This window comes from Mauremys mutica, chromosome 14 (assembly GCF_020497125.1).
Source record: "Mauremys mutica isolate MM-2020 ecotype Southern chromosome 14, ASM2049712v1, whole genome shotgun sequence".
Classification (NCBI taxonomy): Eukaryota; Metazoa; Chordata; order Testudines; family Geoemydidae; genus Mauremys; species Mauremys mutica.
The window spans coordinates 26,993,980-27,014,190 of record NC_059085.1 but is presented as its reverse complement, the minus strand read 5'-3'; the positions used below and the strand labels follow the sequence as shown (position 1 = coordinate 27,014,190).

At 48.4% G+C, this 20,211-nt stretch overlaps 1 protein-coding gene and 1 long non-coding RNA gene across 6 annotated transcripts in view; one reads left to right on the top strand and one right to left on the bottom strand.

Annotated features, from left to right (window-relative positions):
- Positions 1 to 20,211, top strand: part of CEP89 (centrosomal protein 89) — a 120,741-nt gene that overhangs the window by 56,539 nt on the left and 43,991 nt on the right. For 3 of the 4 annotated variants that reach the window (XM_044987031.1, XM_044987033.1, XR_006573406.1), the window contains exons 17-18: positions 13,749 to 13,814; positions 16,483 to 16,572. In XM_044987031.1, the coding sequence (XP_044842966.1) occupies positions 13,749 to 13,814; positions 16,483 to 16,572 (156 nt within the window). The remainder of the gene's footprint in view (positions 1 to 13,748; positions 13,815 to 16,482; positions 16,573 to 20,211) is intronic. The other variant, XM_044987032.1, reaches the window with a different exon arrangement.
- LOC123349189 lies at positions 2,458 to 18,851 on the bottom strand. 2 transcript variants are annotated; one of them, XR_006573408.1, is made up of 3 exons: positions 18,453 to 18,851; positions 2,767 to 2,891; positions 2,458 to 2,559 (listed from the first exon to the last, which is right to left on the bottom strand). It is a non-coding gene; the product is annotated as an uncharacterized LOC123349189 (long non-coding RNA). The 2 variants fall into 2 exon arrangements; XR_006573409.1 differs by having other exon boundaries at positions 2,458 to 2,556.

The following is a 20,211-nucleotide window of genomic DNA, read 5'->3' as shown; positions in this document are numbered from 1 at the left end:
TGGCACCCTTCTCCATCTCTGGTGCCAAGGAAGAAGCACAAGAAGCAGCGTACCAAGAGAGGGTGCTTGCTGGTGCAGAAGAGGGACAAGCCAGTGTGCCAGGCCATTCTTCCTCCCCTGAGCCAGAGATGGCACCGTCAACTCTGCCTAGAGTGTTGAGTCTAGTGTGAGATCCTCTGCTGACCCTGAAAGCTGCTGTGGTGCCAGCAGTCCAGCGGTCTCCTTGGCCCTGGAAGCTTTCCAAGCAGTGAATAACCTCTTCTCTCTTCCAATCCCATTGACTCCAAGGCGGCAGTTGCCAGCCCAGGCAACTGGAAGTGTCGGGCTCCTTCCCAGGCACTCCCGGCTCTCTCTAGGGTAAGCCTACCATGATCCTGGCAACATGGTCATGGACTCTTTGGCGTTCCCCATAATCCCGGAATCATGTGGAGACAGAAGTGGGTATGGATCCAGCATGGTCCCTGAGAAAAGACTTCTCTCCAGAGTCCGAAGGAGAATCTTTTGCTCCACCCAGGGCATATCACCAGTATCCAGCCTACGTGCCACCGGACTTTGGTGCCAGTACCTGGCCAGCAGGTCTCTGGCGGATGCAGTGGCCGTACCGTAACCCTCGAGGTTTCCCACAGTGCAGGACCCCTCCTCCCACTACTCTTATTCATAGAGCTCTGCAAATTTGCAGATATCAGCTTGATATCCGTGGATCATTTTTGCAGATCAGATGCAGATACAAATTTTGTATCTGTGCATAGCTCTATACGGTAGCTTTGGAGAAACAGACTATCACTCCTTCCTACTCGGCACCAGATCCCGACTCTGGCACCGATTCCAGTGCCAACATCCAGGAGATGACTCCGGTGGTGAGGGTTGAAGCGGAAGGAGCCCCTCCTCTGGTGCAAGCCTCCTTCTCCTCTGACAAGGCTGTTGCAGGGCCCAGTAGCTTCTGCAAGATTATTTCAGGTTCCATCAGGACCTTTTCAAACAGGTAATGGCAAACCTGGGTCTAGAGATCGAAGAGCTCAAAGAGTCAGCACACAGTTTCATTGACATCCTGGATGCCAGCACCCTCCAACATGGCCTTGCCCATCAATGAAATGATGATGGGAGCAGTCAACGCCCACCTCAAAGAGGGAAGAGAAAAAGTACTATGTACTGGCGAGTGGGTTTGAATACCTGTACTTGCAACACCCCATCCCCAGGGTCCCTGGTGGTCACTACAGCGAATGAATGGGACAGGCAGAGCCAGTCGAGTGCTACCCTGAAACAAAGACGCAAAGAGACTAGATTTTTCGGAGGGAAAGTTTATTCATTGGGTAGCCTTCAGCTATGTATCTTCAACCAGCAGGCGTTGCTGAGGAGATACGATTTTAATCTTTGGGACTCCGCATGTAAATTTAAAGACTCACTGCCACTTGAGTTGAGGCGGGAGTTCACTGCCCTCCTGGAAGAGGGTAAGAATGTAGCCAGCACCTCCAATCAGGCAGCTCTGGATACAGCCAACTGGGCAGTCAGGACAGTGTCCTCAGCCATCACCATGAGGTGGTTCTTGGCTCCAGTCCTGCAAACTCCCAGAAGAGGTCCAACAATCTGTCCAGAACCTCCCCTTTGAAGGCTTCTCTTTTTTTTTGGAACAGACACACATGAGACTCGAGGGCCACCCTGCACTCCTTAGGCCTTTATACCCCCATCAGCTTCCAGGAAGCACTTCAGGCCCTAACAGCCTCCTTGGTTCTCTGCACCTCCAAGACAGGAGCCCTACAAGAGAAAAGGGAGAGGTTACAAATGGTGCCAACCTCTCCTGTCCACGTCAGCCTCCCAGTCAGGGTCTCAGAGATACTTGGGTGGGCCCATGCATGCCTTTTGAAGGTGTGCCCGAGGGCACAGTACCAGTCACATCTCAAATCCGTCTCCCCTTTTATTTTCGGACTGTCTGTTGCTCTTCAGCCCTGCATGATAGTTCATAATGTCAGATCATTGGGTCCTGCACACAGTGACAGCCGGTTATACCCTGCAGTTTCTTTGCACCTCTCCCTCCCCATCCCTCTTCAGGGAGGCTTCTCCTTGTCCAGAGGTGCAATCCCTTCTATGTGTGGGGGCTGTGGAGGAAGTTCCTCAAGACTTGAGAGGAAAGGGATTCTACTCCCAGTATTTCCTAATCCTGAAGGCCAAAAAGGGGGCCTCTGGCCCATCTTGGACCTATGTTGCCTCAAAAGATTTCTCAAGAAACTGAGGTTCCACATGATCTCCCTGGCCTCCATCATTCTCTCTCTGGATCCAGTAGACTGGTACGCTGTCCTTGACTTAAAGGATGCTTATTTTCACATCTATATCTTCCATGGCCACAGAAGATTTCTCAGGTTTGTAGTGGGTCAACACCGTTAGCAATTCACTGTTTTACCCTTTGGCCTACTAGCAGCCCCTGGGCCTTCACGAACTGTATGGCGGTCATAGCAGCCTACCTCAGTCTACCTGTACCTCAACTGGCTGATCAAAGGCCGCTCATAGGCCCAAGTACAGAACAGCATCAGCACAGTCCAAGCTATCTTCACAGCGCTGGGCCTGCTGATAAATGAGCAAAAGTCAACTCTGGTCATGGTTCAGAGAGTAGAATTTATCAGGGCAGTTCTTGACTTGACCCATGCCAGGGCCTTTCTGCTGGATGTCTGATTCTAGATCATGTCAAATCTGATATCCAAGATCATGGTCCACCCAATCACAAGTGCTCAGGTCTGTCTCAAGCTATTGGGACATATGGTGGCATGTACTTACATGGTACAGTATACAAGTCTGTGTCTCAGGCCCCTCCAGATGTGGCTAGCATCAGTTTACTCCCCAAGCAGACACCACTTGGACTCAATACTCATGGTCCAGCCTCTGGTCCTTGCTTCCCTGGACTGGTGGAAAGACCCAAAATCATTAATGAGGGGGAGTATCCTTTATTGCCCCATAACTGTTAGTAGCCTTAGGCTCAGACACATCAGACCTAGGGTGGGGAGCCCACCTCAACAACCTCAAGACTCAGGGCCTCTGATCCCAAGAACTCTCCCTGCACATCAACATGAGGGAACGTGTTTCAGAGTAGTAGCTGTGTTAGTCTGTAACTGCAAAAAGAATAGGAGTACTTGTGGCACCTTAGAGGCTAACAAATTTACTTGGTTAGCCAAGTGTTTCTTCCCCAGATCTCAGGCAAAGTGGTGCAGGTCCTGACAGACAACACTTAATCCATGTTGCTTGCTCCTCTGCCCCCTTCCCCACACTGGCCTATTCTTATTCTCAGCAAATAAGAACACAGGGGTGTATCTGGTAGAGCCAATAGCAGGGCTGGGAGCTTCTGCAGCACTTTTTCATTCCTGAAACAAACATGCTCAGGAAGCGGTGGGAGGAAGGAAGCTCTCAAACTTTGTGCTTAGGGTGGAAGATGCTGCAGATTTCATCATTATCTGCCCCTCACCTTCACATGTAGACATGTTAAAAAAAGGCCTTTTGCTTGTAAGGCAAGCCCTTTGTGACACCAATAGATAGGAGGCTGCTCAGGTGGGGAGAGTGATGCTGCCTCAGGCATATTCAGGGGATAATTATCCTCACAGACAGCCCAGCTTTGGACGTTTCAGGCTGCAAGAGCAGCACTTCAGAATAGACCACCTGTAATCTTTTCCTGCTGCGAAGAAACAAATGTGTGTTACCACCACCACAAATATTGTTTAAGTTACACTTAAAACGTTCACAATTTTTTTCCAAGTCTCTAATTTTGTAGTGAATTAGCAGTACCCCAGTGTGGCCATTTATTTTGCCATTTAGTGTCACTAGTCTGTGGGAGTCTCTTTTTTGCCTACACTGTTTTTTTGCCTACACTGGGTCAGGTCTATAGGCTGTGATACAGAAACACTGATTCCTCTGTGAATGCTTGGATTTTACCAAATCTCCCCAGAGTGGGATTGCACTTTTCTAGGACTTTTTCCCAGAATACTTTGAGGAGCTGTGTCTCCTCAACTGCTGCCCTCAAGCAGCCATTTTGCAGCTGTCTGCTGTATCTCCTTCTCTTCCAGCGGGTCTGCTGTATCTCCTTCTCTTCCAGCGGGTCTGCTGTATCTCCTTCTCTTCCAGCGGGTAAGTATTCATATCTCCTGTTATACTTTCACTTGTACATTTCTGAGGGTACGGCAAAGTCTCGCAAGCTTGAGTACCATCTGTGAATTTCATAGCAGTGATGTTTACTCTCACCAATCCTTACAGCAACACACTGGAAACCTCCTTCCAATTTAATCCTTTGTATTTATTGTAACTATTTGTATAAGCCCTTCAGTGAACATAAACCCAAGCCATTCTGAACAATTTGTAAGATTTGGCTGCCAAAATTTGTTTGTATAGATCCATGCTGCTAACATCCAAACTTGTGCATCTGATATCTGTGTCAAGGCTCCAAAACTGATACCTCAAGGCTTGGGATTGGCATTATCTTGCTGTATTATCTGCTGATTGTTCTAAACTTACATATAAAACTTTAAAATGTGTCTTTAATTGGTGTTTGTGTGTGTATGTGTATATATATATATTTTTTTTTTCTTTCTTTATATAGGAATTAGATACAGTGCTCCTGCTGGCTATTTTCCAAGTTATTATCTGCAAAAAAACCTAGAGTTTTCAGATGCCTAAGTAGCCCCTTAAATCATAGGTAAAGTTGCCCCTCCCCCCAAAATCTGAAATGGCCCCCTTGGCCTGCTCAGAACAGGTTTGACAGGTCTTGCTAGGCAGTAGAAAGCCGTCTACCAGGGCTGCCTACTTGGCTACGTGGAAACGTTTCACTTGCTGGGCCTCCGAATGGGATCTCTCTCCATCCCGTTCTTCTCTTCAGTCTATCTTGGACTATGTTTTCCACGTAAAGCAGCAAGGCCTGGCACTCTCATCTATTAAAGTTAATTTGGCAGCCATCTCAGCCTTCCACCCTCCAGTGGATGGCAGATCAGTGTTCTCTCATGAGATGATGGTCCAGCTTCTCTAAGGGCTGGAAAGACTACCTTTAGGTTTGCGAACCAACTCCCCCAGGACTTAAACCCGGTCCTGTCGAGGCTCACTGGGCCCCCCACTTGGAGCCGTTAGCATCGGGCTCCCTACTGCTTCTCTCCTGGAAGGTCTTTATGGTGGCAATCACCTCGGCCAGAAGGGTCTCTGAGGTCAAGGCCCTTATGTCAGAACCATGTTAGATGGTGTTCAAGGACAAGGTCCAACTGCACCCTCATCCGGCCTTCCTACCAAAGATGGTGTCACAATTCCACAACCACCAAGTCATTTTTCTACCTGTCTTTTTCCTAAAGCCTCATGAAAGCTTAGAGGAACGTCAGCTTCATACATTGGATGTTAGGTGGGCCTTTTATATTGAGAAAATTAAGCCCTTCCATAAGTCCACACAACTCTTTGTAGCAATGGTGGAAAGGATGAGAGGGCTACCTGTGTCAACCCAAAGAATCTCATCCTGGATAACTGCCGGTATACAAGCTTGCTACAAGCAGGTGAATGTTCTGCCTCTGGCCATCTTTTCTACACATTCCACAAGAACCTAGGCTTCATCATCAGCGTTCCTTGTGCAGGTAACAATACGGGACATCTGCAGAGCCGTAACCTGGTCGTCAGTTCATACTTTTGCATCCCACTACGCCATCACCCAATAGGCCTGTGATAATGCCAGTTTCGGGAGAGCAGTGTTGCAGGCAGCACATCAATGAACTCCGAGCCCACTTCCTGGGATACTGCTTGTGAATCACCTTGCATGGAATGGACACGAGCAGGCACTCGAAGAAGAAACAGTTACTAACCTTTTGTAAAAGACGGTTACTCACTGTTGTAACTGTTGTTCTTCGAGATGTGTTGCTCATATCCATTCCATGAAGGTGTGCGCGCGCCGCGTGCACGTTCATCGGAAGACTTTTACCCTAGCAACTCAGTGGGTCGGCTGGGCGCCCCCTGGAGTGGCGCCACCATGGCCCCGCATATATACACCAGCCGACCCACCCACTCCTCAGTTCCTTCTTGCCGGCTACTCCGACAGTGGGGAAGGAGGGTGGGTTTGGAATGGATATGAGCAACACATCTCGAAGAACAACAGTTACAACGGTGAGTAACCGTCTTTTCTTCTTCGAGTGATTGCTCATATCCATTCCATGTAGGTGATTCCCAAGCCTTACCTAGGCGGTGGGGTCAGAGGGAGACATGGCGGAATGTAAAACCGCCGAGCCAAAGGCCGCATCGTCTCTAGATTGCTGGACCAGAGCGTAATGTGAAACAAACGTGTGGACCGATGACCAGGTCGCTGCACGGCATATCTCCTGAACCGGTACGTGTGCCAGGAAGGCGGCTGAAGAAGCCTGAGCCCCTGTAGAATGGGCAGTGAGGTGGCCCGCTGGGACATGGGCCAAGTCATAGCACGTGTGGATGCATGCTGTTAGCCACGAGGAAATCCTTTGCGTGGAGATGGGAAGGCCTTTCATACGGTCCGCTACGGCCACGAAAAGCTGGGGGGACTTACGGAAGGGCCTTGTGCGGTCAATATAAAATGCAAGTGCCCTGCGGACATCTAGGGAGTGCAACCGCTGCTCCCGTGGAGATGAATGAGGTTTTGGGAAGAAAACTGGGAGGAAAATGTCCTGATTGGTATGGAAGGCTGAAACCACCTTAGGGAGAAAAGCGGGATGTGGCCGCAATTGAACTTTGTCCTTGTGAAAGACAGTGTAAGGAGGGTGTATGGTGAGTGCTCGGAGCTCGGAGACCCTCCTAGCCGAAGTAATGGCCACCAGAAAAACTGTCTTTCATGAAAGGTATAGGAGAGAGCAGGTTGCCAATGGCTCAAAGGGCGGACCCATGAGTCTGTTCAGCACTAGGTTAAGGTCCCAGGTAGGGGCAGGGCGACGGACCTGAGGGTAGAGGCGTTCCAGCCCCTTGCGGAACCTAGTGACCACCGGGTTAGAGAACACAGAGTGTCCACCCTCGCCGGGATGGAAAGCGGATATGGCTGCTAAGTGGACCTTCAGGGAAGATATGGCAAGGCCCTGCTGTTTAAGGTGCCAGAGGTAGTCTAGAATGACTGGAACGGGGACCTCCGTGGGCGCAAGAGTCCGTGACGCACACCAGACCGAGAAACGCTTCCACTTGGCCAAGTATGTGGACCGAGTGGAAGATTTCCTGCTACTGAGCAGGATGTGCTGCACAGGGGCGGAGCAGCACAGCTCGGAGGTGTCTAGCCACGCAGGAGCCACGCCGTGAGGTGGAGAGCCGTGAGGTCCGGATGGCGGAGACTGCCGTGGTCCTGGGTTATAAGGTCCGGGCAGAGGGGGAGGGTGATCGGTGGGTACACAGAGAGGCTGAGGAGCGTGGTGTACCAGGGCCACGCTGGAGCAATCAGGATCAGATGAGCCCTGTCCTGTTGGAGCTTCAACAGAACCCTGTGGACAAGTGGGAACGGGGAAAACGCATAGAGCAGTTGGTGCGTCCATTGAATGAGAAATGCGTCCGAGATCGATCCTGGTGAGTGGCCCTGGAACGAGCAGAATGCTTGGCACTTTCTGTTCACGCGCATCGCGAATAGGTCCACCTGGGGAAAGCCCCACTTGTGGAAAATCTTATGGAACACTCGTGGCACAGGAAGGATCTGCTCAGCCGATCCGCGAGAGTGTTCCGAACTCCCGGGAGAAAGGAGGCTACCAGGTCGATCGTATGTGCTATGCAGAATTCCCATAACTCGATGGCTTCTCGGCAAAGAGGGGAGGAGCGAGTCCCGCCCTGTTTGTTTATGTAATACATGGCCGTTGTGTTGCCCGTAAAAACGGAGACACAACTGCCGGACAGAAGCCTGCGGAACGCATGGCATGCTAGGCGAACCGCCCTGAGCTCCCGCATGTTTATGTGAAGGGAGAGTTCCTCTGGTGACCACAGGCCTTGGGTGCGCAGGCGGCCTAGATGGGCTCCCCAGCCGAGGGAAGACGCGTCTGTCGTCAGAGACAGTGTGGGCTGCGGCGGATGAAACGGCAACCCTGCACACACCATGGAGGGGTTCAGCCACCAGTCGAGGGAGTGGAGCGCACTCGGCGGAACGGTGAGTAAGGTATCCATCGAGTCCCTGGCCAGACGGTACACCGAGTGGAGCCACATTTGAAAAGGGCGAAGTCGGAGCCTGGCGAACTTGGTGATGTACGTACACGCCGCCATGTGGCCCAGTAGAGCGAGGCAAGTGCGGACCGAGGTCGTGGGGAAGGCCTGAAGGCTGCGGATGATAGTTGCCAACGCCAGGAACCTTGGCTGAGGAAGACAGGCCTTGGCCAGAGTGGAGTCCAAGGTCGCCCCTATAAAGTCCAGCCTCTGCGTGGGAACCAGGGTGGATTTGTCCACGTTGAGCAGCAGGCCGAGGCTCGTGAACAGGTCCTTTGCCACCTGCACATGCTCCCTGACTTGTTCCTGGGAGGCCCCCTTGAGGAGCCAGTCGTCCAGGTAGGGGAACACATGGAGCCCTTGGCGACGGAGGTGGGCGGCCACCACTGCCATACACTTCGTAAACACTCGAGGTGCTGTGGAGAGGCCGAAGGGAAGGACCGCAAACTGGAAATGCCGATGGCCCGCCACGAAGCGGAGGTATTGCCTGTGCGGAGGAAAAATGGCTATATGAAAGTAAGCGTCTTTCATGTCGAGGGCAGCATACCAGTCCCCGGGATCCAAGGACGGGATAATGGTCCCTAGGGAGACCATCCGGAACTTTAACTTTATTAGGAACTTGTTGAGGCCGCGTAGGTCTAGGATCGGCCTGAGACCCCCTTTTGATTTGGGAATCAAGAAGTAACGGGAGTAAAATCCCTTGCCCCATTGCTTCCTTGGCACCTCCTCTATTGCTCCGATGTCGAGAAGCGTCTGGACCTCTTGTAAGAGGAATTGCTCGCGAGAGGGGTCCCTGAAGAGGGACTGGGAGGGAGGGCGGTAAGGCGGGGTTGACGCAAACTGGAGGTGGTATCCTTGCTTCACGGTGTGCAGGACCCAGACGTCCGAGGTCAGGTGGGACCACGCAGGGAAAAAATAAGAGAGGCGGTTGGAGAAGGGAGGGAAAGGATCCCGAACTGGAAGTGGTATGCTGTCCCCGGGCATGCCTTCAAAAGGACGACTTCGGGTCCGGTTGCGGTTTGGAGGAGCTGTGATTCTGGTTAGACTGAGGGCCCGAATAGCGTCTGCGGCCTCCACGCCCTTGGCGTCTGCTGAAATCTTGCCTCTGCCTAGGGACAGAGTAGGGACGGAAGGGCTGGGGGCGGTAAGTGCGCCGCTGGGTTACGGGAGTATGCATACCCAGGTTACGCATAGTAACCCTATTGTCTTTTAAATTCTGGAGCCTGGTGTCAGTTTTCTCCAAGAATAAATTCTTGCCCTCAAAGGGCAAGTCCTGAATTGTATACTGGAGCTCGGGCGGAAGGTTGGAAGCCCGCAGCCAGGAGATGCGCCTCATGGTAACGCCGGCCGCCAAGGTCCTGGCTGCGGAGTCCGCCGTGGTCCTGGCTGCGGAGTCCGCTGTGTCTAGGGAAGCCTGCAAAGAGGTCCTAGCCACCTTCTTCCCTTCCTCCAGGAAGGCCTTAAACTCCTGGCGGGAATCTGGGGGAAGCAACTCCCGGAATTTAGCCATCTCTGCCCAGGTGTTGTAATCGTAGCGACTCAGCAGAGCGTGCTGATTCGCTACGCGCAGCTGCAAGGCGCTGGCCAAATACACCTTGCGGCCCAGGAGGTCCATCCGTCTGGCCTCCTTGGGGGGTCCGGCTGTCCATGGCGCTCCTTGTCATTGACGGACTGGACCACCAGGGAGGAGGATGCATATAGAGGTACTCATATCCTCGGGATGGCACCATGTATTTGCGCTCGACTCCCTTTGCCGTCGGTGGAATAGATGCCGGCGATTGCCACAATGTATCTGCCTTGGCCTGGATAGTTTTAATGAACGGCAGAGCCACTCTGGTGGGTGCGTCAGCCGCCAGGATGCTGACGACAGGGTCCTCGACCTCTGGGACCTCCTCCACCTGTAAGTTGATGTTGAGGGCGATCTGCCTGAGGAGGTCCTGATGTGCAGCAAGGTCAACTGGGGGCGGGCTCGAGGACGATGAGCCCACCACTGCCTCATCCGGCGAAGAAGAGGATGAGACGCCGGGGGCGAGGGCATCCTGTATCTGCTCCTGGTCATGTTGAGGCTCCTGCTCAAGCTGCAGAGGTGAGGTGGCTGCCGGAGCCAACTGGGTGTCCGCGCCAGCTGGCGGAGGACGACTAACCGTGGCCTCAGGGGCACGATGCTCGGAAGAGGCGGCCTGCGATGGAACCAGAGGAGCACCTTGGGCCTGATGGTATGCCCATGGTGTCCAAAAGGGCCACTGCTGAGCACCTTGCACTTCGGAATGGGCTTCCTGAAACAGGCCCTCCGGCACATCCGCTTCCTGGTCCTGGGAGTAGTAACTTCCCGCTTGGGACGAAGCCGACAGATGTCTGGAAGGCCATGGCGGAGCAGAGAGGCCTTGGGCCGATGTCCCCACCGATCTGGTGCTCTTCCGCACCAGGGAGCGGTGCCGCGAAGAGCTCCGGTGCCGAGAAGGAGACCGGGACCTATGACCGGCCCGGTACCGGGAGGTCGACCGGGACCTGGAGTAGCGGCATCGGGAGCGGCTCCTGGGGGAGCGGTGCCGTGAACGGTGCCGGGACTGCGAGCGGTGCCGTGAATGATATGACAGCGACCGGGATGGAGAACGGTGCCGCGAGTTGGACCAGCGCCGCACTGTGGAGCGGTGCCGGGACTGCAAGCGGCGTGAAGAGCGGGAACGGTGCTGGGACCTGGAACGCCTGCGGGACCACGATCGAGAGCGGTGCCGGACAGGAGCGCTGATGGAAGCCGGACGAATCAGGGCTGGCTTCCCGATCGACTGGATCATCCACACCGGCGGTGCCGGGGGTGGAGGAGGTGCCGCATCTGACAGCGCGATCAGGTCTTTCGCTACCTCACAGACCTCCGGCGTGGATGGAAGAATCAGCTCGACTACAGCGGGTGCCGGACTCAATGGCCCTTGGCAGACCGGAGTCGACGACAACGGCTTAGCAGGTGCTGCGGTGGCAGCAGGCACCGGGCGGTGCGACGGAGCCATGCCCTTGTGCCGCACCTCGGGCGGTGCCGGAGCGGCAGGGGTCTTAGCCTTCTTCGCTCGGGGAGAGAGCGAGCGCCTCTGGCTTGACTTGGGAGCCGGGGACATCCGGTGCCGGAAAGGAGTGGGTGCACCGGTGTGGGCCGGTGCCGAAGAGGAACTCCTTGAGTCCGATGGCGGTGCACTCGGTGCCGAGGACGGAGGGGTAAGAGCCGCCTCCATAAGGAGCTGCTTAAGTCTAATGTCCTGCTCCTTCTTGGTGCGAGGCTTAAATGACTTACAAATTGAGCACTTAGCCGATAAGTGCGACTCGCCGAGGCACTTCAAACAGGAGTCGTGCGGATCTCCTGTGGGCATCGGCCGATGGCAAGCCAAGCATGGCTTGAATCCCGGGGAGCCGGGCATGTGCTCCGGTCCCGGTGCAGGGAGGGCCTAAGCCCCGACCCCGACTAAACTCACTAAACACTAACTTAACAATTAAATTTAACTACACTTATCTAAATTTCAACTAATTTTACAACTATATACACAAGGAGAACTATGAGAATGCTAGCGAGGTGGAGGTCAGCTAAGCTGCACTCCACTGTTCCAACGACCGACACGGGCGGTAAGAAGGAACTGAGGAGTGGGTGGGTCGGCTGGTGTATATATGCGGGGCCATGGTGGCGCCACTCCAGGGGGCGCCAAGCCGACCCACTGAGTTGCTAGGGTAAAAGTCTTCCGACGAACATGCACGCGGTGCGCGCACACCTACATGGAATGGATATGAGCAATCACTCGAAGAAGAACATTTGTTCTTAGAGATGTGTGGCTCATGTCCATTTCATGACCCGCCCTCCTACCCTTCTGTTGGAGCTACTGGCAAGAAGGAACTGAGGGGGTGTGGGGCCAGCAGCACCCCATATACCAGTGAATATGTGCACGACTTCAGAGGGCACTAGAACCAGCCCAGTGGATACCACTAAGGGAAAATTCCCAGGCAACAGTGCACGCGGTGAACACATATCTATCGTGGAATGGATAGGAGCAACACATCTCAAAGAACAGTTACAAAAGGTCAGTAACAGTTCCCTCCCCCCACCCCCCAGAGACTGTCTCACATTCCACAACCCTTCAAGACAACTACAACTCTACACGGACAAAGTGGCCGGAAAGGCCCCTTCTTAGATTACTGGGCATTGAGGTTAGAGTATTCTTGGTGACAGGACCCCAGCTATGGACATTAAACAATATGAGGTCACAAGGTGGAGACCTACATATGAGAGCCCTTAGGGCAGATCAATTGCTTGATACTACTCCCTCTGATAGTTCTCAAGATCCCTTCTCACAGTTGCTAGGGCTATTTGCAACCTTCCACGCCCCTTCCTACATAATGAAATGGACGTAACTGTCACTTCCTCCCCCTCCCAACCCCCGTTTTGGGTCACTGGTAAGTTCTGCTGACATTTTAAAAACAAGCATTGGAAATGTATTTTCTTAATAAATTGAAGAATTAAAGTTACAGTTACAATTAAAGAACAATTCTGTGCCTGCAGCAAAAACTGACAATGAAATTCGCTATAGAAAAGTTGATTTGAGTCTAAGTCTGGATATCAACTTTAAGGTTACTTAACAGCTGAAGACTTCTCTCTACAATATTTAATAGTTAATTTAAGGTGGCCAATTGAATTGTATGTGTGAAATTAAAGGTGGTTTTATTTACACATACAAATATTACTTTGGTTACAGTAATTCAATTTTTTTGTCCTACAGGCACTTTAATAAAAAAAGTGTTTTGATATTTATCATACTTCGAGTGGCAGGAAAAATGCCCATACTAAAAACTATTTCTGATGTTTTATCACATTTGACATGAGAGCAATTCAAAGAGTTAATAGGAAAGCAATCTTGTAATCAATGAATATTCGTTTGGTCCCTATTGCTCCTCCCCATATGGGGAGAGGAAAAAGGTTTCCCTTGCAAAGTTTTCCTCAAATTGTTCTATTATGGAGACAGGTCTCTTTGCTCACTCATGGAACAAACAAGGTGGTCTTCTCTAGTTTTCTTGCTGATTCACTATCCCCTCAAATAATAGAACTCTGTGCCTCTATGCTCTGGGATCCCTAGCATTCACTTCTGATTCAGAAAGAGTGGCTCCATTGGAGCTGTGCTTCCCAGGCTTCCTCCACCTGCAGTTGCTCCTGGAAATGACGATGAAGTGGGATTCCACAGTGCCAAATAGGAGCTACAGAAAAGCAAATGTAGTTTGGAGGTTGTGTTAATGGTTTTGCAGATTTCCTTCAGCGGTTATGAGTGTGTGTAGTGGTCCAAAGAGTTACATTTCCACTAGCTTGTCCCATTCCCACACATAGAAAGGAAGAGATTAATGTGCAGAGGGATCTAAGGGAAAACAGGCTCCCCCCCAGCATTTGCCCGATGGCCCCAATCCTGCAAGTACACACACAGAGTTAGCTTTATTGTTTGCAGGATCAGGCCAGTATTCTAATAAAAATCAAATTGTAATATAAAAGGGTAGTAACAAATTATTTAAAACAGTTTTCTCTGGGTAATAGTGGTAAGCTATAATCCAGTGTTAGCAGCTGTCAAAAATCATTCTTTTATTTTATGATGCAGGTGCCACATACCAAGTCAAAATGTCATTCAGTGACTGAGCACAAAGCTCATATTTTTGTGATGCTGGTGAGTTTTGATTTTCTCTGAAGGGAGTTGTTTCTCTGGAATAGACAGGAGTGATGTGTATACTTCACATGTAGTCAAGCATCACTAATTCTAACCCAGTTATTTCTCTTTTGAATACTGTCAGTGGATTTAAGAGTTTATCTTCTTAAGGGGTTTAAGATCTTTTCATATTTGCAGTCTATTCAATTTTTTGTTTTCTTTTAAATCTGTGAGTGAACTTAGTGTTTACAAAAGTGATGGATTCATGATAGTGAACTGAGCCAAGCATATAGTACGAAGGCAATGCATAAGCTTCCCCATGCATCTCTGTACTTCAGACCTGACCTCCTGCTATTTCAAGGGCTCTTTTCAGTTCAAGCAGTTCAAAGTGCCAGTAAGGAGTCTCAAATGTTTTCCAACCAATACAGACCATTTAGAGTAGTGGTTCTCAAACTTTTTTTTTTTTTTACTGGTGATTCCTTTCACATAGCACGCCTCTGAGTGCAACCCCCCCCCTTATAAATTAAAAACATGTTTTTATATATTTAACACCATTATGAATGCTGGAGGCAAAGCGGGGTTTGGGGTGGAGGCTGACAGCTTGCGAGCCCCAATATAATAGCTTCATGACCCCTTGAGGGGTCCCAACCCCCAATTTGAGAACCTCTGATTTAGAGGGCCGTACTGGCTGATTTTAACTCCTCAAGGTAGCAGAAGTTATGTCCCCTTTATGCAACTGGACAGCTCTCTTGGTGGGGCTGGGCCCCAGATCTGTACTATCAGAAGCTGGCCCAGATCCTGCATGAATCAAGCCCAATCACTACAAATATAGAATTAGTAGAGTGCTAGGGAGTTGTTTTTCTGCATCTCCTGCTTTTCTCATATATTATTAATTTATTCCAGTAGTCTTGCATAAATATTAAGTCTGAATATTATAGGAGGCCTTTACATTACATACGACTACAAACTCAGTTCACTGACATTTAGACTCCCCTCAGGATGAAATATGAGCATGAAAGCAAGTAATCCTTTTGAAGTCAATGAACTGAGTGCACAGGATTTTTTTTTATTCACAGAGCAATAATGAACTACTGCCATAGTTAGTTATTTTCACTGAATTTTGGGGCATGGTTGGTGCCACAAATGTGTCAACATTTTCATTAGAAATCTGTATTTTTCAGAGGATGTAAAAACTGAGGTAAAAACTTCCTCTATATAGGTCTCAGCCTAAAACGATTTTATAAAAAGTGATTTTAGTAGAGCAGTGCCAATTTACATGAGCTGATGATCTTGCCCAGTATTATTTTAAAAATAGGTTCCTCTTTGCATGGCCTGTGCACATTTCAACTCTTGTGCTCACTCTGAGAATGTGAAGGGTTGGAAGAAACTTAAGAGTGTGAATGTGCACAGGTCATCTCACAGAACTCTGGTTACAGGTGAGTAACCTTCATCGACTGAATAAAACACATTTTCCTACCATTTTTATTGTGTGTACTATATATGAATATTATAATAGCAGTATAGTCTATTTAGTGTGACTAGCTCTGAAAAGGTATTCTGAAGGAAGGGTAGTGATTCCATAGTCAAGGTTCTAGCTGTTTTTTTCCCAATTATATCAGCCTGATTTTGCCCTCAGCCTCCATCAAAAAATATCCTTTATACCTGGAATCCCATATATCTGATCTCTAGCCAGAGGAGAATTTGGGGAGGGTGTAAGAAGGTGAATTTCGAGGTTCATTAGTCATGACACTTCTGAGAAACAGCACTTTGAAAAATAAGATACATTTCACTTACAGATTTGTTTGTAGAAGTCTTTTTAAAAGGTGGTGTAGAAACTTGACATATATTATTGTCAATAGTTGTGGATGAAACTTATTCTTATTTCTCAAGACTCAGAAAAGGCATAAGGATTGACACAGAGATACAATCACTGCCTAGAAAACTGTCCAATCCTGATTTAACATGACTGCACAAGTGCAGGTCAGAAACAGACCAGTGTGGGGGAAGAGGGAAGGGAAGGATAGGGTGACAATAATGAGGCACGTATGCGTTTTGATAGTTTGGTTCTTTCCCCTTTTAATTACTATTGATTGGTTACCTCTCTTTTTTGCTTGTAGTAGTCTTCATAGACTTCATAGAAATAGGTCTGTAAGAGAGTTTTGAATGTGGCACAGAAAGTGGCTTGGTGAATAAGTTTCAATAGGGCATTACAAACATAGCAGATAAGATGGATGATAGCATGAAAATGCTTGTGGAGCATGCAAGAAAGGGAAATAATATTTACAGATACCTCCCATACAAGAAAGTAATGAGAAATTACTAATATTTGTGATGTGTTTTGACAGCCTCAGTGTAAGGTAATACAAGGAAAGAATATATTCAAAGAAGTCCCTTTTGGGTAATTCTGTCTCTTTGTAGAACATTGCCCATTTTATCAGCATCTTAGGTCTGCCTCTCCTCTCTCCAAAAACTGCAACTGTAGGCTTTGTGAGACATGCTCCCTTTTAGAAATGCCAGCAAGACATTTTCAAGTTAGGTATATGATAGACTTGTATAGTAAGAGCCATTCATACCCAAAAAAGGTGTCATGATGGCAAAACAGCACTTTAAAACAATATTTTGCTCTTTTTCCTTTCCTTACATATATCAGAATACAAAACCTACATTCATCTACCTATTATGTTTGCAGGCCAAATGCTTGGAAAGTGAGAAGCATGGAGTTCTGAACAAAATAATAGAAGGGAATGTACGCTTAGGAAGATTAGAAGAGAAGGTTCGGGTAAGTAGGCTTTGTAAATCAAATATTAATTACCATTCCATATCTATTACAAGTTGCTTTTGTTTTAAAAAAACAAACAAAAAACCCCAGTACTTAATCCAATATGGAAGTATATTTTTGTAAGAACATTTTATGGATATTTTTTAGAATGAATTTTAGAAGATTAATGGGATTTTTAGCATTTTTTACACAACACTGCTTTCTATATACGAACATAGTGTTCTGATGATTTATAGGAGCTATTGCAGGTTGTAGAATGGTAAAAGCATAGAAATTTTATTTATATTTATTTTATAGGATATATCCCAACCCTTTTCTTTGTACCTTTTAAAAAGTCCATAATAATGGGGAAAATTGAAAAATATTCTCAATCTAGAGTTATTAATATTAGAATTACAAGTATTGAAATGCATATACAACTACTGTCAAGGTGCATTCAGATGACTATAGGGTAGTACTATACAAGTCTATCAATTTCAGGGAATTTGGACATATCCCAAGATTTAACCTAATTCCAAAACACAGTTACCCTCTTATCTACCACACTGCCCCATTTGTAGAGTAATTAAGTCAGAAATCTAAGTAACTGGGTGCCCCAACTTGGTTGTATTTGTAGTGAAGACAGGTCCTAAGTATGTTGTCTAAAGTATACAAATAGTCAGCTATAAAAGTATATAATCTTTACCATGTATATCTTAGTTTTTGCATTTCATTGCAATTTAATGGCAAACTTGGGTGAATTATATTTTAATTCTTTAGTACATTCACAGTTTTAACCTGTCTGATGCTACAGAAATTCTGTTTAAATATTTATACAGCCTAATGTTTTTTTCTATAGCACATACAGTTTCTTAACAAGTTTCTTCTTATATGTACAGTGAGATTTGATAGGATGGGATCAAGAATCTGCATTGTCAAATTAGTTTTTTTGGCAAATCAATCAGTGGTAAAAAACAGAACCCCAAGACCCCAATGTTTATCTTAGTCACACATCCTGTTACTTATTGGGTTCTTCATTGGTAATTATTGTTTTTCTTAAATAATTGAAAACTTCTGTTGAGCTTTTAAGTCTTTTCCAATCTATTTTAAAATAAAGTCCACACAACCCTTCCTGCAGTTTGACTTTGTTAACAAAGAAATTAGCAATAACAGAGCAGAGTTCAGCTTAGCCTTCTCTCTAACCATGGCTGCTCCTAGGGTCTCTATTTCAGGCTGTTGAGCCCATATGCTAGACCCTTAGGCCTGGTCTACACTGGGGGGGGGGAGGTTGGGGTTGGGGGAAGGGGAGGGAAATTGATCTAAGATATGCAACTTCAGCTACGAGAATAGCATAGCTGAAGTCGACGTATCTTAGATTGAATTAAAATTACTTACTTGGCATCCTCGTGGTGCGGGATCGACGGCTGCGGCTCCCCCGTCGACTTTGCTTCTGCCTCTTGCAGAGCTGGAGTTCAGCAGTCGACGGGAGAGCGATCGGGGATCGATTTATTGTGTCTAAACGCGATAAATTGATCCCCGATAGATCGATCGCTACCCGCCAATCTGGCAGGTAGTGTAGACGTGCCCTTACTCTGCTAGTTGCCTCTACTGTGAGGGAGTCTGGGTGTTAGCTCTCTAATGCCACCAACCTGTCAGCCCCTCAAGCACTCTCCTCAAGGCTATGTCAGCCTTGTCTTTACCTTGCAGGTTAACAATAGGTGCAGCCCAGTCCCTGAGTCCCCTTGAAGCATTCTGCTGTGACATCCAGCCCCTGACACTGGCTACTCACAGAACTCAGAGATCCTCTGCTCCCAAATGAACAGTGTATCCCTATTTAGTAGTGGCTCTCACCCTTTCCAGACTACTGTACCCCTTTCAGGTATGTGATATGTCTTGCGTACCTGTGACAGGGTGTGACTCACCACACTAGCACCTCCTGCTGGTCATCCTGCAAATCAGCTCCACAGATCGGTATGCCAACTCTCGGTGGTGTCTCGCCCACCATCATTTCCAGTCCTGGACCCATGTTGCTCCAAAGACCGCGGCGTCCTCTTCAGGACACAGCCCTCTGACTGTGCCACACTTTGTGCTCCCCCTTTCTGGGGGAATGTACTGCAGTCCAACCGGTCCAGCACTTCCTCAGTGGCAAGTGGGAGTGAGGGGGAACCTGGGCCCGGCCATTACTCGAGGTCCCAGCCCAGGGACCCTGTAAATGGCAGCCACGCACTGCGTGGCCTCCAGCCTCTCAGTCTACTTCACTGGGCCATTTCCCTGCAGCCCCAGTACCTTCTCGACCCTTATCTCAGGGCCTCAGCATGCCATCTTAGCAGTCAGCCAGGAGCTCGCTCTCACTCCTGCTCTGTCCAAGGTGCTAGCTTTCCTCCTCCTACAAGGCAGTAAGTTCTCCCTCCTCGAGCCCCAAGGAGCAACTGAACTTGCTCTGCCCTGCAGCTCTTCTTATATGGGCCTTCCTGGCCATGATTGGTTGCTCCTTGCAGCCCCTTTCCTATTGACAGCTTTTTGCGCAGCCGTCATAGGGCTCTATTAACCCCTGACAGGCCAGTGTGGGGGAGGTGCCCCATCACAGTACCCGCAAGTTACCTCACTTAAAAACTACTTACTTACAAAATCAGACACAAAAATACAAAAGTGTCACTGAAAATTTGATTATTCTCATTTTTACTATATAATTATAAAATACATCAACTGGAATATAAATAATGTACTTACATTTCTGCGTATAGTATATACCGCAGTCTAAACAAGTTATTGTCTTGTCATGACATTTTAGTTTGTACCGACTTCACTAGTGCTTTTTATGTAGCCTGTTGTAAAACTTGGCAAATATCTAAATGAGTTGATGTACCCCCTGGACCTTTGCATAACTCCAGGGGTACACATATCACTGATTGAGAACCACTGCCTTAAATCACCACTTCTGGATAATTCACAGCACTTGAGAGCATTTATAATAAAACAAAAGAAGGTTTATTTAAGAGAGAATAGAGATTCCACTAAAAACAAGGGAGAGTGATGGAAACAAATAGTTACAGTTTTGCAAAGGCACCTCCTTCTCCTTGCTGGGCATGGCATTTCTCCCTTTGGCAGTGGGGGAGCTTGGAGTAAATTAGACCCACTCTGGAGAGTTTTTATTCCTCACTTCGGTTTTTATTCTTCCATATTTACAACGTGGGCCTCAGGGTAGGCCCAGGGAGTACTTTTCAGCCAAACAAAAAGAAAAGTTCATAACACAAAAAAGGGAATACCTTTCCCTCCCCCCTTTCTGGGGTGTTGTCTTGTTATGAAGGCACTATGTGCCAGTCCTTCTCCAAACAGTCCATTAGAGTGGTTGCTTCCCATATATGGAGGAGAGCAGCCTTGCACTCAGGAGAAGCCTTTTGTCCTGATGCACTTTATCTCCCATCTCTCCTCCCTCTCTTGCACCAGAAAAGGGGTTTTTAACAGTCACAGGCAGCCCTTATTTGGACTTAGGTGTCCTTAGTTTACCTGAGGTAACATTTCAGCTCATGGGGAAAAGGAACTTTACCATTCTAGGGACGGTATACCTGCCTTCCACAACTCTCTTACAGCTGTCTGGTTTGACTTTGTCACACAATGTAAAACAAAATCATAACACACACACTAGGCCCTACACTTAGT